This window comes from Neopelma chrysocephalum, unplaced genomic scaffold, assembly GCF_003984885.1.
Source record: "Neopelma chrysocephalum unplaced genomic scaffold, ASM398488v2 Primary Assembly neopelma1_98, whole genome shotgun sequence".
In the NCBI taxonomy this organism is placed as follows: domain Eukaryota; kingdom Metazoa; phylum Chordata; class Aves; order Passeriformes; family Pipridae; genus Neopelma; species Neopelma chrysocephalum.
In genome coordinates, this window is record NW_020897761.1 from 1,576,757 (window position 1) to 1,600,387 (window position 23,631).

Here is a 23,631-nt window from a genome sequence, read left to right on the forward strand (position 1 = left end):
GTATGCTGCACTGGTTTTAGTTCTGTTTAAGTTACTGCAACTGGTGTTCAGATTTTAGCCTATTTTTGAAGCTGAAGGGGGCAATTTTGTTGATCCCAGTATTTTGAATGCCATTGTGTAATATTTGCAGCCACCTGTAGATGGTGATGCATTCCATGCCTGGGCTGCATCCCCCTTCCCATCCACTGGTACCAGGGAATTTCCAGGCTGGATGAATTGCATTTATTATCCCTCTTATTTTTATTTTTCTGAGCATGTGGGATACCCTTGAAATCCTTTCCATTTCCAAAGCATCCTGGCCTTGTCTCAGTTAGGATAAGTTGTGGGTGACCTTGTCCTGCTGCTCAGTAATTGTGGAGGCCTCAGTTTCTTACAGTAAGCCAGCAGTGGGTACAGCTTAAGATTAAATGCAAGTTATATGGGGTTTATCCACCTTTTGTCTTCCTCCCACAGCCAAGTGTGTGTGTGTACACATTTCCAAAATGAAAGCCAGGGATTGCATGGGATTCCAGGATCCCCTGCCAGAGCACAGTCAGCCCTAAGGAAGCAGTTCTGCTTCCCTGTACAGGAAGGGGTTTACTAATGGTTGGAGAAACTAGCAGGAGGAAGCTGGATGTGGGTGATGAGCTTGGTGGTGGCCGTGAGTTGTACCTGTCCCAGAGTTCTGATCTAATTCCTGAACAGAACTTGGAGCCCAGCAGGAACAAACACAGCCCAGCGTAGCTCCTTGTGCTGCCGGGCTGACACCCACTGCCTCCTGCTCCCTCGTTTATGCCCGTTGTTTTGGAAATGGCTCTAATGAACAACTACCGCTGTCTCTTGCGTCTGTGGCAGCAAAACTTCATCCAAGCCCTTGGGCTACTTAAAAACCTGATTATTTGCCTTCCTCAGGCACTTATTGCCGGTGCTGCAGCTCTGTGGGAGCAGGCTGAGTTGGACTCGATGATCCTTGTGGGGTCCCTTCCAACTCAGAATATTCTGTGCAATCAGAAACAGATACTCTGTGAAACCAGCCTGGTAGCGGTGCCCGGGAGGTTCCCTGGGCATCTCTCTGGCTCCCGCCCCTCCCGGCCAGGGTTGGCCGGAGCTGAGGAGGGGCCGGACTCCAACCCTGGTGCGGAGCAGGGGCCGGAGGGTGCCGGTGGCTTCGGCCGGGGCCAGGTTTTGAGGTGTCCCAGTGCCGAGTTTTGGGGTGTCCCGGTGGCTGTGCCCGGGCGGGTTTTGGGGTGTCCCTAAGCCGGGTTTTAGGTGTCCTGGTGGCTGTGCTGGGTTTTGGGGTGTCCCGGTGGCCGTGCCGAGTTTTGGGGTGTCTCGGTGGCTGTGCCCGGGCGGGTTTTGGGGTGTCCCGGTGCCGGGTTTTAGGTGTCCTGGTGGCTGTGCTGGGTTTTGGGGTGTCCCGGTGCCGGGTTTTGGGTGCTGGCGGTGCTGACCCCGCCCCGCCGCGTTTGGCAGCACCGCCCATCGCGGGCGGGAAGTGAGGTCACGGCTGGAGGGAGGCCGGGAGCCCGCGGACAGACCCCGCAGAGCCGGGCAGGGTCAGCTCCCATTCCCCGGGACCCTCGAGCCATGGCCGTGGGCCAGGACGGGCCCCTGGCTGGGCTGGGGCTGGGCTGCTGCGTCCTGTTGGTGCTGCTGCTGCTGGGGGGCTCGGGCAGCCCGGGGACACCGACATCGGCACCGCCACGGAGGACATGGGCAGAGCGGCAGGGACACGGTGGGGAGGGGGCTCCGCGGGGCAGGGCGAGCTTCCAGGGGTACGAGGCCGTGAAGAAACACTTGGGAGCCGTGGGTGCCCTCTCCAAGCAGTACTGGCAGTACCTGGCGTGCAAGGTGTGGCAGGAGGGCTGCGAGGAGGAGAAGGAGGAACAAAGAGAGCCCGGTCCCAGCCCAGGTAAGCACCTTCCTCCGTTCTCTCCCTCTCCCGTGCCCCAGAATGAGCACCAGGTCCAAACACCCAGCACGGGGGTCTGTGCCTGCCCCCAGCCCCTGTGATGCTGCCTTTCCCTTCCCGAGGGTCACTGCCCTGGGCATTTCCCTCCTCAGTGTACCCCGGGTTGCCACAATCATGTCTTGCACCTGGTGGGCTCTCGGTGCCAGCTCGAACCAGGTGCTGCCTGTTCCGAGCTATTGTCCCTCCCCACAGCCAGGGCTGAGTCCCTCCACTTGGGAGAGGGCTGCCCTTCACAGGGTTCAGCTGGGTGTCTACTCAAAATGCAAAAAAGCAACTTGCTGGAACTTCTCTGCTCAGACTCTGCTGCCTTTTCCAGGCTGGAGCTTACCTCTGGTGGGCCAGGATTACCTGGAGATCCTTTCTACCTGGTACTGCAGCTTTGGCAAGTGCTGCGAGACAGGAGACTGCAGGATAGTCAACAACATCACAGGTAGGGGCTGTGTTGGCTTTGTTGTTTCTTTGTTTTTTTCTTTAACAAGAAGTGTATTTTAGCAAGTGGTGTAAGTAAAGGGCATTTCTGAGCAGGGTGCTGAGCTGTGGGAGGGTGAGGGGCTGAGCTGAGTCCTGTGTCCCATTACTTATTTGTAGTTCTGAGACTGGAGGGCCTTTGTCCCTTGCTCTGTGGTGTACCTGCTCCAGTTTGCCGCGAGCTCTGCCTGCATCCCCTATCTCCAAAGCATATGTAGGGGGATCCAAACTGGCCTGGGACCCTGCCCCAGGCTGGGAGGGTACACCCAGACCTGTGTGTTAGCCCTGAGCAGGTGTCATTGTGTTCTGCTGTCCCTGAGATTCCTGGTATCCAAACCCTCTGCTGGAAGCTCAGGAGGGCCTTTGGGCATCGGTGCTCTCCGCAGCTGCCAAACAGCTCCGCCTCTTCCCAAAGGAAAAAAGGAGTCAGTGGAAAATTTGTGTCTTTTTGGGGCCAGAGACTGATGCAGGCAGGGCACGGGCAGCCTGTGGCTTTATTGCCCCTTCAGACTACTCTTGGCCAAGCAGCCCTGCCCCATTTTGTGTCCTTATTCCCACCTGCAGCAGCTGGGCTGGCAATTTAAGGCTGAGCTGCTGCTCTCTCTGTGCAGGGCTAGAGGCAGACCTCAGTGAGCAGCTCCACGGGCAACACTTGGCCAAAGAAGTGGTTGTTCGGGCAGTGCAGGGGTTCCTGCAGAGCCCACAGCCCGAGAAGGCGCTGGTCCTGTCCTTCCACGGCTGGTCTGGCACAGGGAAGAACTTTGTGGCCCGGATGGTGGCCAGTCACCTGTACCGGGATGGGCTGAGGAGTGACTGTGTCAGGGTGTTCATCTCCATCCTCCACTTCCCCCACCACAAGTACCTGGACTCCTACAAGGTGAGAGCCAACAACACAGTGTGTCCGTGGGCATGGGATGGGATGGAGTTCATTTCCTTCATGGCAGCCCACACAATGCCATGAAATTTGGGATTGCGAGGGAAAGTGTTGATACACACCAGTGTTGTGGGTACAGCTGAGCAGTGCTTGCACAGCCTTCAAGGCTTTCCCCTTCTCCCACTCTGCCCCTGAGTCAGTTAGGCTGGGGGTGCACAAGAAGGAGCACACCAGAGAGGTGACCAAAGGGATATTCCATGTGATTTACTGTTGTGCTCAGCAATAAAAACTGCAGGGGGAGGGGGTTTGGGGCAGGAAGCCATTGCTCAGCGACTGGCTGGGCACCAGTCTGTTTGTGGCAGGTGTGGGTGGCTGCCTTTGCACCACTTCATTTCTTTCTTTCCTCTTTCCTTCACTTACTAAACTATTTTTATGCCTCACTCGTTTTCTTGCCTTTGCTCTCCCTGTTCTCTTCCCTGTCCCGGGGAGGGAACCAGGGATCAGCTGTTTGTTAGCTGCCAGCCAGGGTTATCCCGTGGTGTCCTGGCTCAGTCCCAGCGGCTCCTGACCCCTGTCCCTGCTGCTCTACAGGCCCAGCTGCAGAGGCAGCTCAGCGAGACCCTGCAGCTCTGCAGGCAGTCCCTCTTCATCTTCGACGAGGCCGAGAAGCTGCATTCCAGCCTCCTGGATGCCATCAGGCCCTTCATGGCTCCCTACGGCAACGAGGGCCAGGCGGATCAGCAGAGATCCATCTTCCTCTTCCTCAGGTGATTTCTGGGCCCCCAAAGGGATGGGGAGGAACCAAGTGATGGAATTAATCCCTTGAGGTGTGCAATATGAAGGGCCCAGGCTGCAGGGGAGGGGACAGATGTCTTGTTCCCACAAGGTGGTTGCCTCCGTGATCAGTTTTGCCTGCTGATGCTGGGTGTCCACCCTGGGAGCAGGGCAGTTGTAGGAGGAGCTGAGGTCCAGCTGAGCTGGGACACCTGAGCCAGCATCTGGGCTTTGAGACAAGGAAGCAGAGTGAGAGTCAACATGGTGTCACCCTGCCCGGCTGAGCAGGAGATGTCACACTGCAGGGGGCAGAGCTGGGGCTGCAGGTCTTGGTGGGAAGTCCCTGTGCTCTGCTGGGAGGTGGGGAGTTCCCACTGCCTGGACATGGCTGCTGTGAGGGCTGATCCTGGCATCGGCACATCCTGTGCTTTAGATGGTTCCTTTCCCATCCAAAGGGAGAAAGGACTCGGGGATGTGCACACCCCAGTGCTGTCCCTGACCCAAGCCTAGGTGGGAGGCAGCTGGAGGGAGAAGTGGGACATCCCAGAGCCAAGATATGAGGCAGGCACCTGTGTAAAGTAGCCTCTGAGGACTGCCATGGAATGACCAGCTTCTTGGGCTGCCTCGAATTTTGGAATTGCAGCCTGCAGCTGTTCCCACTGCCTGGAGGTGGGCAGAGCACTCCTCCACCCCCCACCATCCAGGCAAGTGCTCTAACCCCCAGGCTTGGTGGTTCCCTGGGGAGGTTTCCCTGCCTGTGGAGGAGCTGTCTGTGTGCCCAGTGCCTGTGGAACTGACCCTGTTCCAGTCCCCCCTGTGTAGGGCTCTGGCAGGAGCCGTGGTGAAAGGGCAGGTTCTGCACAGGGTGAACATGCTGTTGGCTGCACTGGGCTGACCTCGTGTCCTGCCTGGCAAAGCAGGACACAGGTCAGGAATAGACATGTCACAGCCCTCGTGCCACCAAGCAGAGGGACCAGGGGGCCTTGAACTGCAGCAGTGTGTAATCCCAGGGGTTTCATCATCCCTGGTGGCAGTGTGGTCACTGTCATACTGACCTGTTGTAGGAGGGCGGGCTCTGCTCCAGGGCTCCCGTGGACACTGGCATGGTCCTGCAGCTTTGGCCAGGTGTGGGAGGTGAGGATAGGATGGGACTGGCTGCCTGTCCTCAGTCAAAGGGGGCTGTTTCTCCTGTGGTCTGTGTGGGAGCAAGATCAGTACAAGCTCTTCTGCCCCTAACAAGGTAGCAGGGGGTGGGGAACAGTGTTGGCTTTTTAATTTTGCCTCCCCTCCATTTGGGCTCCAGAGCCTCTGACATGAGAGGAAAGGATGGGTGCAAGGTCTGTGTCTCCCACAGCCTCCCTGCCTCCCACCCACACAAGCTCTGCAGCCAACTGGTGCTTCCATCATATACTGGTGGTTCCCAGTATCTCCAGTTAACTGGGGCTCTCAGGGCTGGGAGCAAACCCCTCACCAGCTGTCAGGACCTCTCATCCCCCAGGGCAGAGCTGCTCCTAAGGTGGGTGTCCAGAGGAGTCCTTATATGGAGACTGCTGCTGCTTTATCCCAGGGCAGGGGATGCTTTGGCAACTCCTGGGCTGCTGCCTGAATCCCTGCCTTTGCTTCTGGTGGGCCTCCTCTGTGTGCTCTGCCCTTTAACTTGGACTTTCATTGGTGGTTTGTTGACAGTTCAGTGCCACCTGTGAGGTCAGTGGCTTCCCCAGCCAGGACAGGGGACTGAGGGAGATGGAGAATTCTGCTGCCCCTGGCTCTGAGCTGGCAGGATGGCACACAGCTGTATCAATGTCTATGGAAAGGGGCTCCTTGGGGAGAAGGCTGGGTCCATGTGCTGATCCTAGACGGTGAATCCTCCGTTGCTAACAGAGGTGCTGGGGCCTGGCTGTAGGGGGGCTGCTGGCAGCTCTCAGCAGTTCACCTCTGGGGCCACACTCAAGTGACTTCCCTCTGTGTCCACAGCAATCTTGGTGGAAACACCATCAATGAGGTCGCCCTGGACTTCTGGCGAGCCGGCCGGGCCCGGGAGGAGATCTCCATGGAGTTCCTGGAGCAGCGGCTGCGGCTGGAGCTGCAGGAGCCTGCAGGTAAGAGCTCGTGGCATGCTGGGGGTCGTTCTGCTTGCAAACCTGCCCCTCTGCACCTCCCATCCAGTGTGTGCCACACAGGGCTGGGCACTGGGAACAAGCCTTCGCTCCACCCCCAGCCAGGGGGTTATTGGCAACATGAGCCCCTTGGGCCCCGTGAGCACAGCACTGCTGTGACAGAGAGCACGTGAGGAGGGAGCTGAGAGCCCTTCTGGGCCCCAAAAATGGCCAGGGAGAGGCAGCCCAACACCAAGGCTTCTCTGGGGCTTCAGGTGTCTCTTGGCATGAGCTGTGGGGACACTCTGTGCTCAGGCCAAGTGCTGACCAGCTCTGTACAAGTGGGTGTTTCTCTCCCACAAACATAGGGCTATATGAGCCCCTCAGAGCCAAGCCTTGCCTTGCAGAGGGGTGATGCTCTCAGGTGAAGCTTCTGAGTTTTTGTCTTGTGTTCTGTTCCAGAGAACAGTTATGCCCACAGCCACCTCCTCAGAGAGAACCTCATTGACTTCCTGGTGCCGTTCCTGCCCCTGGAGTTCCACCACGTGAAGCTCTGTGCACGGGACGCCTTCCTGGCCCGGGGGCTTCCCTACTCCGAGGCCACCCTGGATGAGGTGGCCAGGATGATGGTGTTTGTCCCCAAAGAGGAGAAGCTCTTCTCTGCACAGGGCTGCAAATCTGTGCCCCAGCGCATCAATTACTTCCTTCCTTGAACACCAGGTGGGACCACACGTGTGCTGGAGGTGGTTCTGCACTCTGGGAGCTGCTCCCCTTGCACAAGGTTGGGCACGCAGGTGACCCAGCCAGGCACTTGCACAGGGACAGAGACTCAATCCCTCCTTACTTCAAGGGCTGTTGCAGGGAAGGAGGTGCATCCCACCCAGCTTTACTCCTGGGACGTGGGGACAGCCTGTGCTTGGCTGTGTTTGGAGTCTGTCTGGTGTTTTAAGTCCATTTTAGGTGGCAGTGGCCTGAAGGGGAGATTGGGTTGTGCTGACAAATGCTGTTTCATGTGAGTGGGGACTGGGAATATCCAAGTCCTTGGTTTGTTTCCGTGTGGTGAAGGCAGGCCTGGGACAGGCTGGTCCTGTTGTGACAGTGCAGCAGAAGCCACATCCTCGTCCCTGTCCCCAGTTCTGTCACTTTACAAGATCACGCAGAACTGTTTTGCTGGAGTTAAGTTCTTCCCTCTGTTGCTCTCGTGCCTTCCCAAGGTGTTTGCTGCTCAGGGACACACGGGCCAGGATCATGTTTGTGCATGGAGAAAAGGACTGAATAATCTCCTCTGGAGATGCCAAATCCATAGCTTCTCACCTCAGAGTGTCCATCTCTCATTGGAGTCTTCCGTTGTATGGAAGCAGTGCAGGGATGAGGGAACTTCTGCTGCAATCATTTTCTAAGCAGTTTGGTGAAGGGCCCTTTTGCTTCACTGCAAAATGAAAAAGGGAAGAGAATTCCTGTGCTAAGGGCAAAGGGCCGGGTGAGCAGGATGGTGGCTGAAGGAACAGGCTGTAGGTGAATCCGGGATTTCACGGATGCAGGAAACTTGGGTTTTTTCCTTTGTTTTTCATTTTTCTTTACATTTCATGCTGTGGTTTTATGGCTGGTATCAGCATTATTATTACTATTACAAGGGCCTGTTTGCTGTCTGGGTACTCGCCAGGTGATAAGTGTGTTACAGCAGCTCCAAAAAATTTCAACAGTGTTACGGGAATCACTTTGTGACCTCTGGGTCAAAACTCCCTTCCAACAGAGCTGTGCTGGCGGTGAGTGAAGCAGCACATGCTTGGTTTCCCAGCCACTCCCACGGGGGACCTTTGGTCTGTTTTAAGCTTTGACCTGCTTTGTGGTGCCAGTGAATGAGCAGCACGACCTCTGGGAAAAGATTGACCAGACTCACTTATGAGTCCCGCAGACTTTGAGTCCGTGTTTCCCTCTGGGCACGCTGGCTCTGTTATCTAATGAGGCTTCATAGTCCAAGGCAGGAGGACAAGCCAGCTGCTTTCCTACTTGGCTTAAACTTAGCTCTTAGAGTTGTGCCTGCATGTGTGATCAGGCATTTCTGAGACTTGGTTTATGGTTAATCTCTTAATCGCAGGTGTCAAAAATCTGGGAAACATCAGAATCCTGGAATGGCAGCTTGAAAAGGGAGGACGCTGTCCCACAGGACACAACTTGGGTTGTGTTTTATCACCTGAGCAGAAAGTTTAGTAGGTTGTTAGTTGAAGGTTAGTTGCTCAGAGGTTGAGTAAAGCCAGGATAACCTGGGATTCTTTTTTAAACATAAAAAAGCCTCCAGCTGTCCAGGTTAGGCTGGCGCTGCCTGGGGTGGCAGGAAGTCAGAGTGAATGTCTCACTGGTGTGAGGTTGGCGTGTTGAGCAGCTCTTGCTGTGGTGGTGGTGTCACTAACGAGGGTGATGCAAGACCTGTCTCTGTCACAGTTGAGGGAGCTTTGATTACACAACCCCAACAGCCACAGCTGCTCTCTGACCATGCTGTGGCAACACTGTGTGGTTTCAATGACATAAATAAAGATACTGTGGGGTTTTTTGTTTTGTTTTGTTTTGAATCTGGCAGAATCAAATTCTCTTTTTAAAACAACAGTCTTCTCTTTCCTACCCAGTTAACAAACTTCAGGTTAGGACTGAGCAGCTTCAAATATCACCTTAGGAAAAAAAAAAAGGCAGCATCTACTCAAGTGTTTTTTGCCAATAAAATATTGCAACCTTTATTTAAAATAAAATGCAAATTGGCAAAACTTTGTGGAACGACAGGCAAAGAGGCCCTTCCAAGGGCCTTATTTACATCAAGTTTAACACTGTTCGCAGTTCACAGTCAGACAATAGTGAGAGAATTAAATTAGAAAACCAACCAAAATATATTACAATAACAATTAAAAAACAAGACCAGTTGACAACACTGGTAGAGTGATTGGTGATTAACGTGTTCAATTTTAATTCATTCCTGCCCTCAACGAGTTCACTACCGATACAACCAACGTGCCATGCCGAGCCCATCGGCCTCACAACAGACACATGGGGAGAACGACCTCCTTTGGTACAGACATTGCTCAGTTGTCCCAAAACCTCTTGTTACCTGCCTCCAGGGAATGGGCTGAGGGGCTTGTTCTACGCTCCAGGGAACTGCAGCATGATCCCAGTGCCAGCAGTGCAGGACAGTGCTGGGGGAGGTTTCCATGTGTGCTGCAGTCCCTTTCAGTACCTGCCAGCTCCCCATTAGCAGCCGGGCTGGGCTGAGTGTGTTACAAGAGGAGACAGCAGCCTGTAGGCTCTGCAACAACCATCTTCTGGAGCTGTTGGTGCTTGTCACAGCTACGGATGCCCCGGAGCCAAAGCCTGCCTCAGGTAAGTGGTGGGATGCCAGGGTCGGGATTGCTCTGTGGCTGCACAGTGTAACCCCTCCCACCCCTCATTCTCCCCCTGCCTGGTAGGGAGGGGCTGCTCTGTGTCCCCCCCCCTTGCTGTGGGGTTTAGTTCCTGCTGCCCACAGAGCATGGTCTGCCCCATAACTCCTGCATAAACCCACGTGGTGGATGTCAACATGCACGTGTTGGGCTGTGTGTCACTGACACGAGGCCAGTGGTGCTCGGGAGGAACATCCTGGGTGAGGGGGGCAAGGACAGCCCTCCCTCCCTGTTGTGTTCTGCACCAGCATCGCTGCTCCTTTCAATTCCCCTTTCCCAGTGGCTAAATTTGGTGCAGTCCCAACACCCATCTCTTGGCTCAGCCTCACCCCTGTCCATGCTAACGAAGAACATGATTAAATCGAGTGCACTGCCTGGGGATCAAAAAGGGTGTTCAGTGCAGGAAGAAGAGAGAATTGCACCTGTGAGTCAGCTAATTCCCACAGTGGTAGGAAGAGAAAGTGCCCCACTGAGCTCACTCTGTGAGCACACACTGTGCTTGGCATTACTGGGTCTGATGTGGTGCCACCCGTGTTGCAAAGATGACGACTTTAAATTGCAGCCCATACTAGTGCAAGTGAGAGAGCCCAGCTGTGACAGTGTCCGTGCCCCCATGGCTGCCTGACAGTACCAGGGAGAGGAAACAACAGGATCCATGCCTTGTCCCCTGCCCCAAACAGTGGAGCAAGAAGCACTTTCTGCTGGGACAAGTAACATATTACCACCCATGTGCTCCTTTGCAAGGCTGAAACAGAGAACTGGCCACAGTGAGACCTTTAAGGCTGAAGAGAAAGCCAGGCCTAGCTAAAGGAGAGGGAACAGTAACAATTTCGGGACCAGCTGCGGAAGGAAGAACAACTGGACAGTGATTTACAGCAGAACCAGCTTCCCCAGATAGCATCCTTGTGCTATCCTGCCAGACGGCAGTTTGGGAATAAAACACTGGGGCAAGAGAAGCAAGAGCAATTCTGCAGCATCTTATTTAGAGGGAAAGAACCTGCTGTCAGGTAGCACTACCTCTGCCACCATCTACCTACCTGACATACGATGACAGGTAAGAGCAGAGAAAATGCTCTCCCATGGGAGTGACAACAGGCAAATCCCCACGTTTTCCACCACAGGAGGGATCAGCACTGAATGGGCTCCTGTGCTGGGCATTCAGGTTGTGGAGTCTCCATTCTTGAGTATTGGAGATACTCAAAAGCTGCCTGGACCTTGTCCTGGGCAGTGGCTCTGGGTGGCCCTGCGTGGGCAGGGGGTTTGGACCAGGTGATCTCCAAAGGTCCCTCCAACCTCCACAGCTATTCTGTGACTCTGGAAAAGCAGTCAGATGCTGCCCTGGCCCACTGCCCATCTCTTCTGTGGGGGAAGAAGAAACTAAGGTGGCATCTGAAAGGAAGTGGAGAGGAACCAGTGCTTTGTTGGGACACAGCTGGTTTCTTCTGATAGGGCTGCAAGAGGAGAGTTCTAGTAGTTAGAAATTCCTTATTGCTATTCTATCACTTTTGCTGGAGCTTTTCTGGAAGACTGGCATTCAGGAAAAGAAAAGGCTTCTTAAAAAATACTCATCAGAACTGGACTAAGCCTTAAAATGTTGTGGTTAATATATCTTTCCCCTGGGAATCCCTTCAGTTTGATCCCCTTTGTCCTTGGCTGAGCAGCAGTACAACGATGACACCACAGCAGATGATTGTCTGCCAGGGCAAGCAAGACCTGCCCTTCTGCCCCAAGGAAAGCTCCCCTACCTTCTAAATCCTTCTGATTGTTTGACAGGCCATGTGAAGCAATGCCACAAGCAGCCCTCCCTTTGCAGGTCACCTTTCCAAAGGCAGATAGTTTGGATGCACACCTTCCATAAAGATGACTGAAAGAGATAAGGTAAACCACAAAAGCCCTCAGTAAAGTCTACAAGATAAAAGGTTTGGTGCTCAGCTGAGTGTGGCTGTGGAAGAGCCCCCAGGGGATCCTGGGCACGCTGGATCCCGATGCAGAACTGGACAGCACAAGGGGCTGCTTGGCTCTTTATGTGCCCCCTTGTTTCACTTGGCCAGAGAAGCTCATGTGGTCTATTGTACCTCACATGCTGCTCCTCTGCTGTGCCTCCACACACTGTGACACAACGTTGTTTTCCACAGACCAGGAATAAAAGGAGGATTGTCAGACACCAGCCCGTTTCTAAAGATTTTTCAAAGCCCCTGTCTCGCCGTGCTCTGTGGGAAAAGCAGGAACACCCACTGAGACGGTCCAGCCTCCCCAGCACCAACAGGGTGATGCTTCTAGACAGCAATGGAAGTGCTCACCTTCCAAAGTCACACCTGGCCCCAGCTCCACTCTAACTGCTCCACTCTAAAAGCAGCACAGTCACACTTTGAAAACAAGTTTAAAGAGCATTTTAGCCAAAAATAAAAGATTTAAGGTGCAAAGCAAGCGAGATCCTCTGTCAGCAACAGTGTGAAGTGAACAGCAGCATGCAGGGTGACGTTTATTTGGAGTCAGGTATCAGGCCTGTGTCCTTCCTCTCACAAACCAACAGCTGAGGTCTCCCTACTTGCCAGCACATCCACACCTCGGGGAGTTGTCCATAAACACAGAAGATCAGCTCTGTGAGGCCACAACAGCCTACAAACAGCACCAGGACCAAGGGAGACAATGTCAACCCCTCGGCTGCTCTCATTCTGGGACTGTGAGAAGGCATCAGAGACCCAGTGGGGGCCCTTCAAGGCAGAGCCGTAACTTCTGTTGTCACCTCTCGGGCAGAGGAGTGCACAGTTTTTGTGCATGTTCCCTACAGCACAGCACAGGATTCTGGCCTAGCCTTTAAAATACAGGAATAAATATATGAGATGCTTGTGCTTCCCCTGTGTGCTGCCATGTTTTGTCACCTTTGGGTGCAGGGAAGCTGGAAGCCTGCCAGACCGGTAAGGGCTAGAATGAATCCCAGGAATCTGGCACTGTGAAGGGTAGGGACAGCTCTGGAGAATCCCTGTGGTGGGCAGGCCAGGCTGTACTTCCTGGCTCTCCAGTTGGCCCTGCAGTGCTGGGACTGCTAAAAGAATGTGGAGAACAGCCAGGGGTAGTGGAGGCTCTGCCTGACCTATAGTGGGTCCTCAGGGGATCAAACTGAAATGGGGAGTCAACCTGGTAACAAGTTAAAAACAATCTAGAGCTTAAAAAAGAAACAACCCACCCACCCCAACAACAACACTGGCAAGTTGTGCAAGAGCCCCAAACTACTCAAAAACGACCATCAAGCAGCACCCGTGCTAGACCACTAGAAATAGGTATCAGTGAGTGAAGGCTGTGTGGTGGGGAAGGGGGTATTCCAGTGGTAAGTCTGCCCAGCATCCCTGACGCTTCTGACACAATGATGATGAGAACGTGGTGGATGAGGTGGACAGGAGGGAAAAGGGATAGTTTCATATATTAACTAACTTTGCAGTTCTCATTACAGCAGCAACAGTGCTGTGGAAGTTAAGCCATCCAGGCTAGTGCATCCACCTCCAGCAGCTCTGAACACTGTCAGTGCATTAGACCTTCCCCCCAACTGCACGTGACCCTCCCTTGGGAGCCCCTCTAGCTCCGACTGCTCGGCTGTTGGTACCAGCAGAGCCCCAGTGCTTTTCCTTTGCCTTGTTGGGAGAGCAAAGCACCCGTGAGTGCAGACAGGGCAGGATCTGTACAGCAGAGCAGTCTGCAGCCACCCAGTACTCTGGCTGTCACATCAACCATCCTTCCCAGAGCGAGAACCTGCCATCGGTTCTCCTGCCTCTCCAAGGGAGGAGCAAGGAACTGCCTTCCCTTGCCACACCGAGCAGATCAGCCTGATTAGGTGGGGACAGATCCTCGATGTTTGCCCCCTTACAGCTTTAATCTACCCTCTCCATCCCCTTTTCTTTGAGATGAACCTGTAAACGTGAGGAGAACTCAGTGATCTGAGGTACTTCACATACTCAAGTATCAGTCTTTCCTTTTGAAAGCATCAGTACAGAAAAAAAGTCCCCCCCTCCCCGTGCGTGTTTCTCTTACCCAGATGGACAGTAGCTACCTTTGCACCACGTCGCTGATTTCTTGGACACATGACAATAAGTTATTAAGGACGGGGTTTGCCCCGGGCACGCCGGCAGCTGTCGAGGACACCTGCAGCTCCTGCAGGCTGAGTTCCAGTTTGCTCACAGCCTCCCGGAAGGCGAATTTGTTGCGGGTGTGCGGGATGCAGTCCACGTAGCCTGAGCAGTAATCCAGCAGCTGGTGCCCCGTGTCCACCAGCTGGCTGTTTGGGGTGGGCTCGGCGATGGCACTAGAGAGCAGATCCGCGCACTCCAGCAGCGCCTCCTTGCTGATCTTGTCTGCGGGGATTTTCTCAGCTGCCTGTTTGGTCTTTCTCAGCGCCACCTTCGCGCCGGCCGTGCCGTTGGCCATTTTCACTGGGGAGGTGGAAGACGATGACAGAGGCACTTGAGGTGGAGGCATCATGGGCCTCCCACATTTTCCACCAACAGGTGCTGCTGCTGCTGCCGCCTTCTTGCTCCCTTCACTCGATTCCAGTCCATGCTGTGCTCCCGCCACGGGGCTCAGCTCTTCTGCTGCGTCGGAGCAGGCAGCCGGCTGCTGGAGGAGCCTCATCACTGGTGGTGGAGGTGGAGCACACTTTGGTTTTACCCGTCTGGGCCGGTCCCTGTCGCCAGAAGAAGTGACCTGATGCTCAGATAAGAGCTTAAATTTATTACCCTGAGAGTCTGTGCCAATGAGCTGCACGTCTGCTGGAGTGTGTTTTAGAGTGGGTGAGATTAGGACTGGCACTTTGTGGTTATGAGTGGTTGGAAGTATTGCTGCAGCCTTGCCTGGAGATGACCACCCCGGCCTCTCGCCATCCTCAAGGGCCCCCTGTCGTGGGCCACTGTTTTTTTCTTTTCCCTTAGGAGCTGCTGCGAGCCCTGGACCCTCCTTTTCTTCCAATGTGGAGGGAGTTCGGAAGGGGAGTGCTGTGGCACCCCTTGGCAAGAGTTTTGCTTTTGGTCTCTCTCTGGTCAAAGCAGGGCCTTCTTCAAACCTTTTGGGAAGCAGGTCATTGGCCCTCCCCGTGCTCTCATCGGGCTGAGAGGAGGTGGACACAGTCCGTTCCAGCTGAATTTTTGACCTCTGGGAATTTCTGGGAAGGGTCATTGCCATCCTATCCTGTTCTGGAAGCCCTGAGGACATGGAAGATGTAGAGTTTGACCTTGGAAAAGGCTTTGAAGCTTCTTCACTGCCAGTGGGTTTTCCTGCTCGTAAACCCAGTGTCTTTTTAATCAAGCGTGGTGTAAAGAAACCAGTGATGCCCGACCACCCTCCGCTGGTGCTCACACCCCCACCGCTGCTGGGCCCTGTGCCATCATCGTTGTAGAAGGTCCTCTGCACAAAGCCCCCTCCATAGCACTTGGGGGGTGCCAGGCTCGTGTCCTGCTGCGTGGGAGCAAAGGAGAACCCGTCCACGTGCTGCAAGGAAGCAACAGAGGAAAAGTTACCCGTCAGCTCGTATTTCTTATGGGGCTGGTTCTCCATCTCCCGGAAGGAGCTGCTGCGCTTGGGAGGCGTGGGAGCATTCCTCTTCTTCATAAAGGAGCTGAAGAAGCCACCTTTTCTGTCCCTGGTGAACGTGGTCTCTTTGGCATCCTCCAGCAGGCTGCTGGGTGACTTGTCCCTCTGCTTGCGGGGCAGCGCAGGAGACCCAGTTGTTGGCTGTGTGCTTCTGATGAAACCTGGGCAGAAGAAACAGGTGTGAATCCACAACATCTATTTCCATTTGCAGCTCCCTGTCCTGCAGTGGGCTTTATGGACCTGCCCAGCTGCTGCAGAGATAAGAGTGAGAGAGGAAGTGAGCACTTTTATTTTGTTTTTTCTTTAATGTTTTCCATTTCTGCATGTGACTTGTCTGCTGCCTATACTGAGGAGGCCACTTTGGAGAGAGAGATCAGAAAAAAGTTGTTCTTTTATTCCAGTTTCTTACTCCCTTCCTGTACTTTTTCCCTCCTTCCTAAACACCGTAAGTATTAAAAAAAATCTCTTGTTGAATTGTCAACTTCAGTTTTGAAGCTGTCACGTAAAAGAAAGCAGCAAAACTAAATATGAAAGAAAAAAATACAACAGGATTTACTAAAAGAACACTGAAAAAGCTGCAGTGTTTTCTATTTGCTGGTAAATAATTGGGCTGCTGAGGTGGCCAACAGCCCTCATGACACAGCAGCACAAAGCACCTTCTCGTGTCGTGTTGTTTGGTTGTTTGGTTTTCTTCTGTTTCTCTGGGAATTTACACCCAGAATTTGTGGCCTCACTGCCCCTGTCCCAGTGCCCATACCTGGTGCTGAGCTGGAAGCCGAGTGCTCCACAGTATCCTGTGTTCCTTCGATGTTCTCCTTGTTCTCTGCCTGTTTCTTCAGTGTCCTCGTCTTGGAGGGAAGAATGGGTAAGCGGGGCAAGTAAGGAACTATGGATGAGGAGGAGGCTGTTCTTCCAAGCTCCTCTGCTACCTCTGTATGGAAAAAGAAACGGAATAGTTGAAACACAGACTAGCAGAGGAAGAGGAAAAAAAAAGATCTGGGTCTTTACTGAAAATCCAGACTGGCAGGAAGAGATCCATGACTGAGAAATACATAATTTATGGATTTAGTTTTTGTTCAAGTCTAGAAGTGTTCAGGGTCAGATGTTTTCCATAATGATTTCAAACTCATTTGCATCTTTATAAATTCAGACAAAAAAACCAAGGAGTAGGATCTGTACAAGAGGTCTAATACAAATCTAGCTCTGTGCTGGGGAAAGGGTTGATGAAGAGCTAAAGCCAGCACTGAATGCATCTGCCTCTGTTTTTAATCCAGGTGTCTCCTATTGATGCTCCTGGGATCCCCCAAATTTGTGTCCTCTCTGGATCTGGATCTAAGCTGCTTTGCACTGCACCTCCCTACTGGAAATGAAGACTACATGTTTCCTTCCCAACACCAACAAAAGGTATGTGACTGGAAAAAAAAAAAAAAAAACACAAGAAAAAACCCCACAACCTCCCGGCCACACACATTTGTGTGGCCACTGGATGTGCCTGTTATAGATCCACCTTGGTAAAATTCCATCTGCTGTGTTTTTTCTGTAGGAGGGATGTGGATGGATCACTTTCATATTTGATTTAAAAATTTAGCAGATGCTCAGACATTTCTGCCTGTCTGCTGAGTAGTATCACACCTCTCACCAGTATTTACCTCCTAGTTGATTGTATTTGAGAGCTGAGTTGCACAGATTTGCTCCTAGAAGTAGCTAAGTAGAAAATCCGGAGATTAAGGCACACTTTTTAAAAATGAAGGCCGGGAGAATAATATTTCGTGACCTAATTGCTGCAGTCAGCGGGGGACTGTGATATGCATTCATCTTTCTGTCTCTCTCCATCACTCACTATGGGGTAACCTCCAGTGCTGTGTCAGGAATAAAACAACAGCAGCTCTCACCCTCTGAGATGCTCGAGTCGTGGAACATGGTTTCAAAGGCCTGGTGGGTCTCAGCAAAGGAAGGTCGGTCTGGTGGGTTCCACTTCCAGCCTGCAATGTCAGAAAGCAGAGTGAGTCTCAGTGCCTGAAATGGGTAGGAGATGAATTTTTATTCTGTCCAAGGAGACAGAAAGTCAGACTCTGACCTACTGATAAGCAGGCTTTAGAATCCTTCACAGGTATTAATTCATAGCAGTCAGTCACCCTACTGTATCCTAACAAACCAGCCTTGAAAAGAAGGAACTAGTTCTAAAAGTCCTAGCTCTCTGCACCCTCCACAGGTTTTTGTGCTCTCCCTTTCTCTCTTTCTGTTTTTTTCTGGGCAAAGGACAATTCCAGATTTGCTACCCTGAGTGCTTGGACTGAACACATCCAGCCCAGTCACAGATAGCTGTGTGTGAAAAGCTCCAGGTAACATCCTGCTCACGTGCTCTTAATACTGAAATGCAGGCAGACCCATCCAAAAGAAGGATGTGTGCACCTTGTAGGGCATAGAGGAGGAGAGTGCCTTGATCCTAGATGGAGCTTGGAAAGTTACAGAAGGGGATCATGATGGAAAGTGTAATTTCTGTAGTTAGAACCCACACTAGAGGAATGTGCTCTGGAAACACTGTCTGTTGGTATCACCAGAGAGTCTGGAAAGTGACTGGCATTCTGCTCACTTTGGATTAATATCACATGAATTCCCAGCTTTTGGGCTTTTGTCAGCTTGTTGAAGGTTTTTTTAAGCAGTGATATCCTTCCTCACTACCCAGCTTCTTTGTTTCCTACCTGAAGTCCACCCCGACTTTCTGTGACGTGCTGGGGATCAGGTATGGCTGGAGACAGGCTCTTAGATCCCTACACTACAGATCCCTCCCACACCCTCAGGCTTTGTCCCCCAAACTGGAAGAAGATACTCACATGCCCTCATGAGTTCATACACCTTGGGAGGGCACCCCTCTGGCTGCTCCATCCGATACCCCTTTTCCAGCAGATCATACACCTGAGAGAGGTCGATGCCTGGGTACGGTGACATTCCATAGGTAGCAATTTCCCATAACAGCACCCCAAAGGCTGCAAAAGGAGGAAAACAGAATTCCTGGTGATAAGTCTGCTTTCCTCTTGTGTTGCTCATCATGCTGTGCCCTTCACTGCAGCTTGAGGCAGCATCCTTTCTTCACAAATACCTCAGGCCAGTCTAGGTGAAGACATCACATGCTACAAACTGATTCATGAAGTTGTGGCCAGGCACGTGACCATCTCCTCCCCACACGTTTCTGCCCAGGCCAGAAAGCAAGTTACCATCTAGGCTGGCAGAGAAAAACAAAATGGACAAGAGCACTGAAGGTGAGTTTTCTTACCCCACACGTCTGATTTGATTGAAAAGGTGTTATAGGCCAGGCTCTCGGGAGCCGTCCACTTGATTGGGAACTTGGCCCCAGCGTGGGCTGTGTAGGTATCACCAGTCATGAGTCGACTTAAGCCAAAGTCAGCCACCTTCACCACGTGGTTTTCTCCAACTAAGCAGTTCCGTGCTGCCAGGTCCCTGCACAAAGGAAAAAAGGACACTACTGCAGCAAGAGCAGGGCTTCTGAATACAGTCTGGGGTCCCACTCTCCTTAATTGGAAAGCACTCTATGGACACAGCAGGTAAAGGCAAGGTGAGCTTTGCCCTGAACAGTGTCAGAATCTGAGTGGAATCGTTCCAAGGAGCAATGAGGTAAGTCAGGATTAGGGTTAATTCTTTAAATTCTATTAAATTTCCAATAATCATAGCTGTTACGGTGAGAGGTTTATGTTTCCTGAGGATAGGATGAGATCAGCAGCTCATCACACACTGGTAATTGGTTTGTGACATGGCTTTATCTGGATTAAAACAGGACTTGAGGTGGGCACTGTCTGGCACACAGGGGGTACAGCACAACACCAACTGCTGTCAGGCAAGTCAGGCACAAGATTATAAGTCTGCTGTGAAAGTCCTGGGGGTACTGCAGGACAGTACTGAAACCAACAGCCAATGGATAAGTGTGAAACCTAACTCCGGGAGAAACCTCCCCAAAATCAGGAATTCCTGGGCCACCACACTGGTGCCTGTTCATCACTGCAGTGTGAAACTGCACCAGCTCCATGAGACTTTACCCACCTGTGAATGAAGTTCTTTTTCTCCAGGTACTCCATGGCAGAGGAGATCTGGGTGGCCATGTAGAGCAGCACAACAGCACTCACTTCCTCCCGGTTGCAGTCCCGCAGATAGTCCAGCAGGTTCCCATAGGGCATGTACTCCGTCACGATGTAGAAGGGTGGCTCCAGGGTACACACACCTGCCAGTGAGGAGCAGGGGAGCATGTGAATAAAGCTTCCCTTTCTTATCACTGCTCCTGATTTAATGTCCATTTATTGGATTCTGGACCGATGAGTGTTTCTCTGAAAAGTGAAGACCTCCATCTACCCAGGTCAATGCAGCCCAATGTAAAACTCAGTGCTTCTGTCTATTTATCTGTCCATCCACTTTATGGATAGAAAGGAACATGTCTATGAAAGTACTGCTATTACTATATAATAGACATCAAGTAGTAGTTCTGTTCTTTGGAAGGTTACAGGATAAAATAGGAGATATTTTGAACATGTAATTTGCTTTTCTTCCTCTCCCTGCCTTGATAAAGCTAAAGAGTGGCCAACTGGAAGCAGGTACCTGTCAGCTGGCAAGATTTCCAGACTGAAATGTCACTACAGAGTAATGTGAAGCACTCCCATGTGCTGGGTAAGGAATCAGCACGGTGGGACCTGCTCCTGAAGCAGCATTCTCACACATTCCTGGGATGGCTACTTGCTGCAGTCACTGTACAAAGCATGTATTGGTGGAGGAGGGGGGGCAACAGGATACTCTTGTCACATCTCTGTGAACTCCCCCTGCAGCACCAAAGGCCTATTCACACCCTTCTGCACATGCAGGAGTAAAACACAACTATGCTGAGCATCACAAAGAGCAAAGATGCAGCTCTGTGATGACAAATCTCCAAGTCTCTGCTCCTGGAACCAGACAGGGTTGGGCAGACACTTCATCTGTGCCTGTTTTTTAAATGGGTACAGAATAGTTGCCATTAGTAAGTAAAACCCCTCACATGCTTCACATTTCTCCTTTCATCCCAGGCTTGGCCTGACAGCTCCGCTGCTGAAAGCAGCAGAAGTCCAGAAGCAATTAAATACTAGTAGAGGTTTAGGGTGTCTCCTTAAGAATCTTTGTACATGTAGAATTAACAGCTATGCAGACTATTTAATAATGATCATCATATGGTGCATCTGCCAGTGAGACAAGGGGGCTCAGCCAAGCTGTAAAGCCTGTGGATTTCTTCCAGTCATGTGCTGTTTGATCTCATGTACTTATTTGGTGATACACAGGGTCCCTCAGAGCAGCAGCGATCTGGTGTCTTCTGCTTAATTAGGGACTAATTTGTTCTCTTCAGTGCAGCCTATTCTATAAATGTCCCTCACTTGAGAAGTACAAAGAACAGTATTTGTTGTGCTTCCAATATAATTTTTCCTTTCACTTCCAATTTTCTTACGATTTTGTTCTGTTCTCTCAGGCAAATAAGTCATGGAAAATAATTTTGTAAATTTGATTCAATAGGGCAGAGGAGGAATCTGAGCCTGATAACTGAACCCTGGAGCAGGTCTGGGGCCAAGGACACAAACTAACAGGAGGATGATATTGCAAATTTTTATGTAACACATAGTTGTGCCTCAACAGCAAAGTTGTCTGCTAATGTGACTGTATTTGATGTTTTATTTAAAATTAGTGTTTCTTAGCTCCAATATTACATAAAGCTGTCAAAAATACCACCCCATAACCTGACCTGATTCAAAAAGTTATATAAGTACAGCGAAGCTGCCACTGCATTTAAACAAGATGAGATTTTGCCAAAATGAAGACTAAGTAAGAACAGAAAGAGCAACGTATGTCACTGACCTAACAACTGCACCAGATTTGGGTGCTTGATCTCCTTCATCACAGCAGCTTCTTTCAAGAACTCTTCCACCTCCATGGTATCTTCCTAGATAAACAGAGAGCAAAAAGAAGGGAACATTTATCTTCATGTCCAAGGTCTGGTTAACACCACACATTCAGGCTGAACATAAATGATGGGTTCCTTGTCTCCATTCTGGTGTCTTGGCTTTTACCAAAGCAAACTGTAACAGCCCTGAAGAGCTGCCTGGCTGGCCCAGAGCACAGCGAGGTGACAGATCTGCAGTGCCCAGACAGTGCCAGACTGGCTTGTTTGGTAGCTGTTGTGTCTGGTGAAAGACCCACAGGACCACTGACTTAGCTATAAAAATTAAGTCTGAAAGCTCCCTTATTTATGGGGCACACAGAATTGCAGTTGTTAATGTTGAAACAAACAGAAGGTTTTGAAAAGAAAAGACAGATGGAGACGCTGCATTTTTCAGGAGCGGGGGAGAGGCTGTAGAAGGTATTTCCAACTCTTTTGATTTCTTAAAGGTTCCACAGCTCCTCTGGAGGAAGGGAAGTCAACCTGGTAACCATTTCTACAGATCTGATTTGGACATGCAGTTCCTGCTGGGCCAAAATTCCAACTTGTTTCTAAGCACATGCACTGGTATAAGTTTGATAAGGTACCTTTGATCTGCAAAGCTACTCTGAAGCATGGACTTACTGCAGACCAGCACTCTCCATTTTCTCATACTCATATTATTAGGTGGTGTAATTTAAAATACTTCAATTTCCTTACTCTCATCACAAATGGTGGCCAAATGAACAGTGCTGAAAACTCACCTTTAATGTTTTCACAGCAACAGTGAGGTTGTATTTCTTCCAGACCCCCACGTACACCTCGCCGTACTGCCCTCCCCCGAGCTTGTGCTTCATGGTGATGTCAGTCCTCTCCATCTCCCACTTGTCATGGATGGGGGACACTCCATAGACAGTGGGCTTATTGCACTTGGGTGCTGGGTAGTGCAGAGTTGTCACCAGGCCATCTGCTACCGTTGAGTGATGGTGCACGAGCTCTGCCAGGGTGCTGAAACGGCTTTCTGCTGTCACATAGACCTGGTGAGAAACAACCAGGAATCTGCTTAAGTGATAGGAGCTGGAAGCTTTCAGTAACACGGGAAAACAGGTACAGTAAAAATGTTCTAACATGTTCTTTTTAAAGAGTCGGAGAAACAGATTTTAGAACATTTGTTCTCATCTTGTTGGGCAAATGATTATTAATCTGTGGGACTTTTACTTGCAGAAGGCAGATAGAAATAAGTTATCACTTAAGAGCTGTGCTGCCTCCTGCCTTGTGCTTTACAGGACTAGAAATTGGAATTCTCAGCCAAGCACAAGGCCTGTTTTTGCATCTCTCAACACAACATATTACTATTTGATCTAGGTTAAAAATGCCAACTTACCAAAGCTTACTGCAAGTAGATCAGTGGAGGGCTATCACCACCTCCAACCACAGCTGCCTTGCTCCTTAGATACTTTCAGCCAGGACAAGTACTGTCTGCACTTCTCCAAAGTGCTGTTTGGTGAGCTACCACCAAACTCTTGGCACACTTCTTCTTTTCTTATAATTAATAAACCAGCGGACCTGTTTCCTCTCACCTCCCTCTCCCTTTAACAGCCTGCAACTTGAGATTCTGCGCCACCTCTTAGTTAATACCCTTATCTCCCCTCCCTGCAGCGTTGTCCAGAGATCCTCACCTTCCCATCCGAGGTGGTGTTGATCCTGTAGTGGTAAACACGTCCTTCGTACCTGAGCGAGATGGACAACTGCCCTGGGCTGCTCTCGCTTTCCCGCACCAGGAAGCTGCCGTTGATGAGGCTGCTCAGCAGATACTCTGCTGCACTGCGGGATACCGGCCCGTGGTACCAGGAATGCTTTTCCAGGCTGTTCACTGGCGTGATGTAGTTGCTTGGTACCCAGCCCTGCCCGTTCTTCGAACGTACCTCACTCCACTCACCATTCTGGTTGTAACCCAGGACTCGCAACTTCTCACCTTTGAACAGAAAGACAAAAGCAAAGTAAGTACAGTGCAAGCTGTTGGGTCTCAGTGAGGGAGAAACTCAGCATCAGCTGAGCCTGGGTTTGTGGTTTAACAACAAAAATCATAACTAAACTGCTATACATCAAGTATTTATGAAGCAAAGTTTCAGACAGAATATCTACAACGCTGCTCCCTAATTTACTGCAGTGAGAGTGGTGAACTCAAAAAGCTTCTTGTACTCCAGCTTTTTAGACTAGAAAGACTTTATTTGCTTGGAGGGATGAGGTTTGTCTCTTTGAAGCCTTAAATGACACATGATTTGAAACACTTCTGCAGCAGGTCATATTCTGACATATGTACTGATCAGAAGGTCTCTGTGCAATGCTCAATTCTTGATTTTGTCCCAGGTGAAAGTGCTGAGTTCTGTTACCTTCCATAATGCCACCATTTCCCTCTGCCCCTCCCTACAACAGGTATCTCACAGGGCAGTGATGTGGGAAGTCTGGAACAGGAGTGGGCAGGACTGTGCTTGTCCGAGGAAAACTGCCCGGCAGGTGTCCCT

At 51.2% G+C, this 23,631-nt stretch overlaps 2 protein-coding genes across 6 annotated transcripts in view; one reads left to right on the top strand and one right to left on the bottom strand.

Moving 5' to 3' along the window:
• The first annotated feature begins 1,442 nt into the window (after nt 1–1,442).
• TOR3A (torsin family 3 member A) lies at nt 1,443–8,715 on the top strand. 2 transcript variants are annotated; one of them, XM_027694566.1, is made up of 7 exons: nt 1,443–1,891; nt 2,268–2,381; nt 3,031–3,296; nt 3,885–4,060; nt 6,042–6,166; nt 6,626–6,883; nt 7,378–8,715. In XM_027694566.1, exons 1-6 carry the CDS (start codon nt 1,567–1,569, stop codon nt 6,874–6,876), a joined length of 1,257 nt encoding a protein of 418 aa, XP_027550367.1. In that variant the 5' UTR covers nt 1,443–1,566; the 3' UTR covers nt 6,877–6,883; nt 7,378–8,715. The 2 variants fall into 2 exon arrangements, with proteins under 2 accessions (XP_027550367.1, XP_027550366.1); XM_027694565.1 differs by having other exon boundaries at nt 1,444–1,891; nt 6,626–8,715.
• A 2,517-nt stretch (nt 8,716–11,232) lies between these two features.
• ABL2 (ABL proto-oncogene 2, non-receptor tyrosine kinase) overlaps nt 11,233–23,631 on the bottom strand; it is a 44,383-nt gene continuing 31,984 nt past the window's right edge. For 3 of the 4 annotated variants that reach the window (XM_027694553.1, XM_027694554.1, XM_027694557.1), the window contains exons 3-11: nt 22,786–23,081; nt 21,871–22,143; nt 21,046–21,130; nt 19,222–19,399; nt 18,440–18,624; nt 18,000–18,152; nt 17,058–17,147; nt 15,923–16,096; nt 11,233–15,326 (exon numbers count right to left, since the gene is read on the bottom strand). In XM_027694553.1, coding sequence (XP_027550354.1) covers nt 13,630–15,326; nt 15,923–16,096; nt 17,058–17,147; nt 18,000–18,152; nt 18,440–18,624; nt 19,222–19,399; nt 21,046–21,130; nt 21,871–22,143; nt 22,786–23,081 — 3,131 coding nt within the window. In that variant the 3' untranslated portion in view covers nt 11,233–13,629. The remainder of the gene's footprint in view (nt 15,327–15,922; nt 16,097–17,057; nt 17,148–17,999; nt 18,153–18,439; nt 18,625–19,221; nt 19,400–21,045; nt 21,131–21,870; nt 22,144–22,785; nt 23,082–23,631) is intronic. The other variant, XM_027694555.1, reaches the window with a different exon arrangement.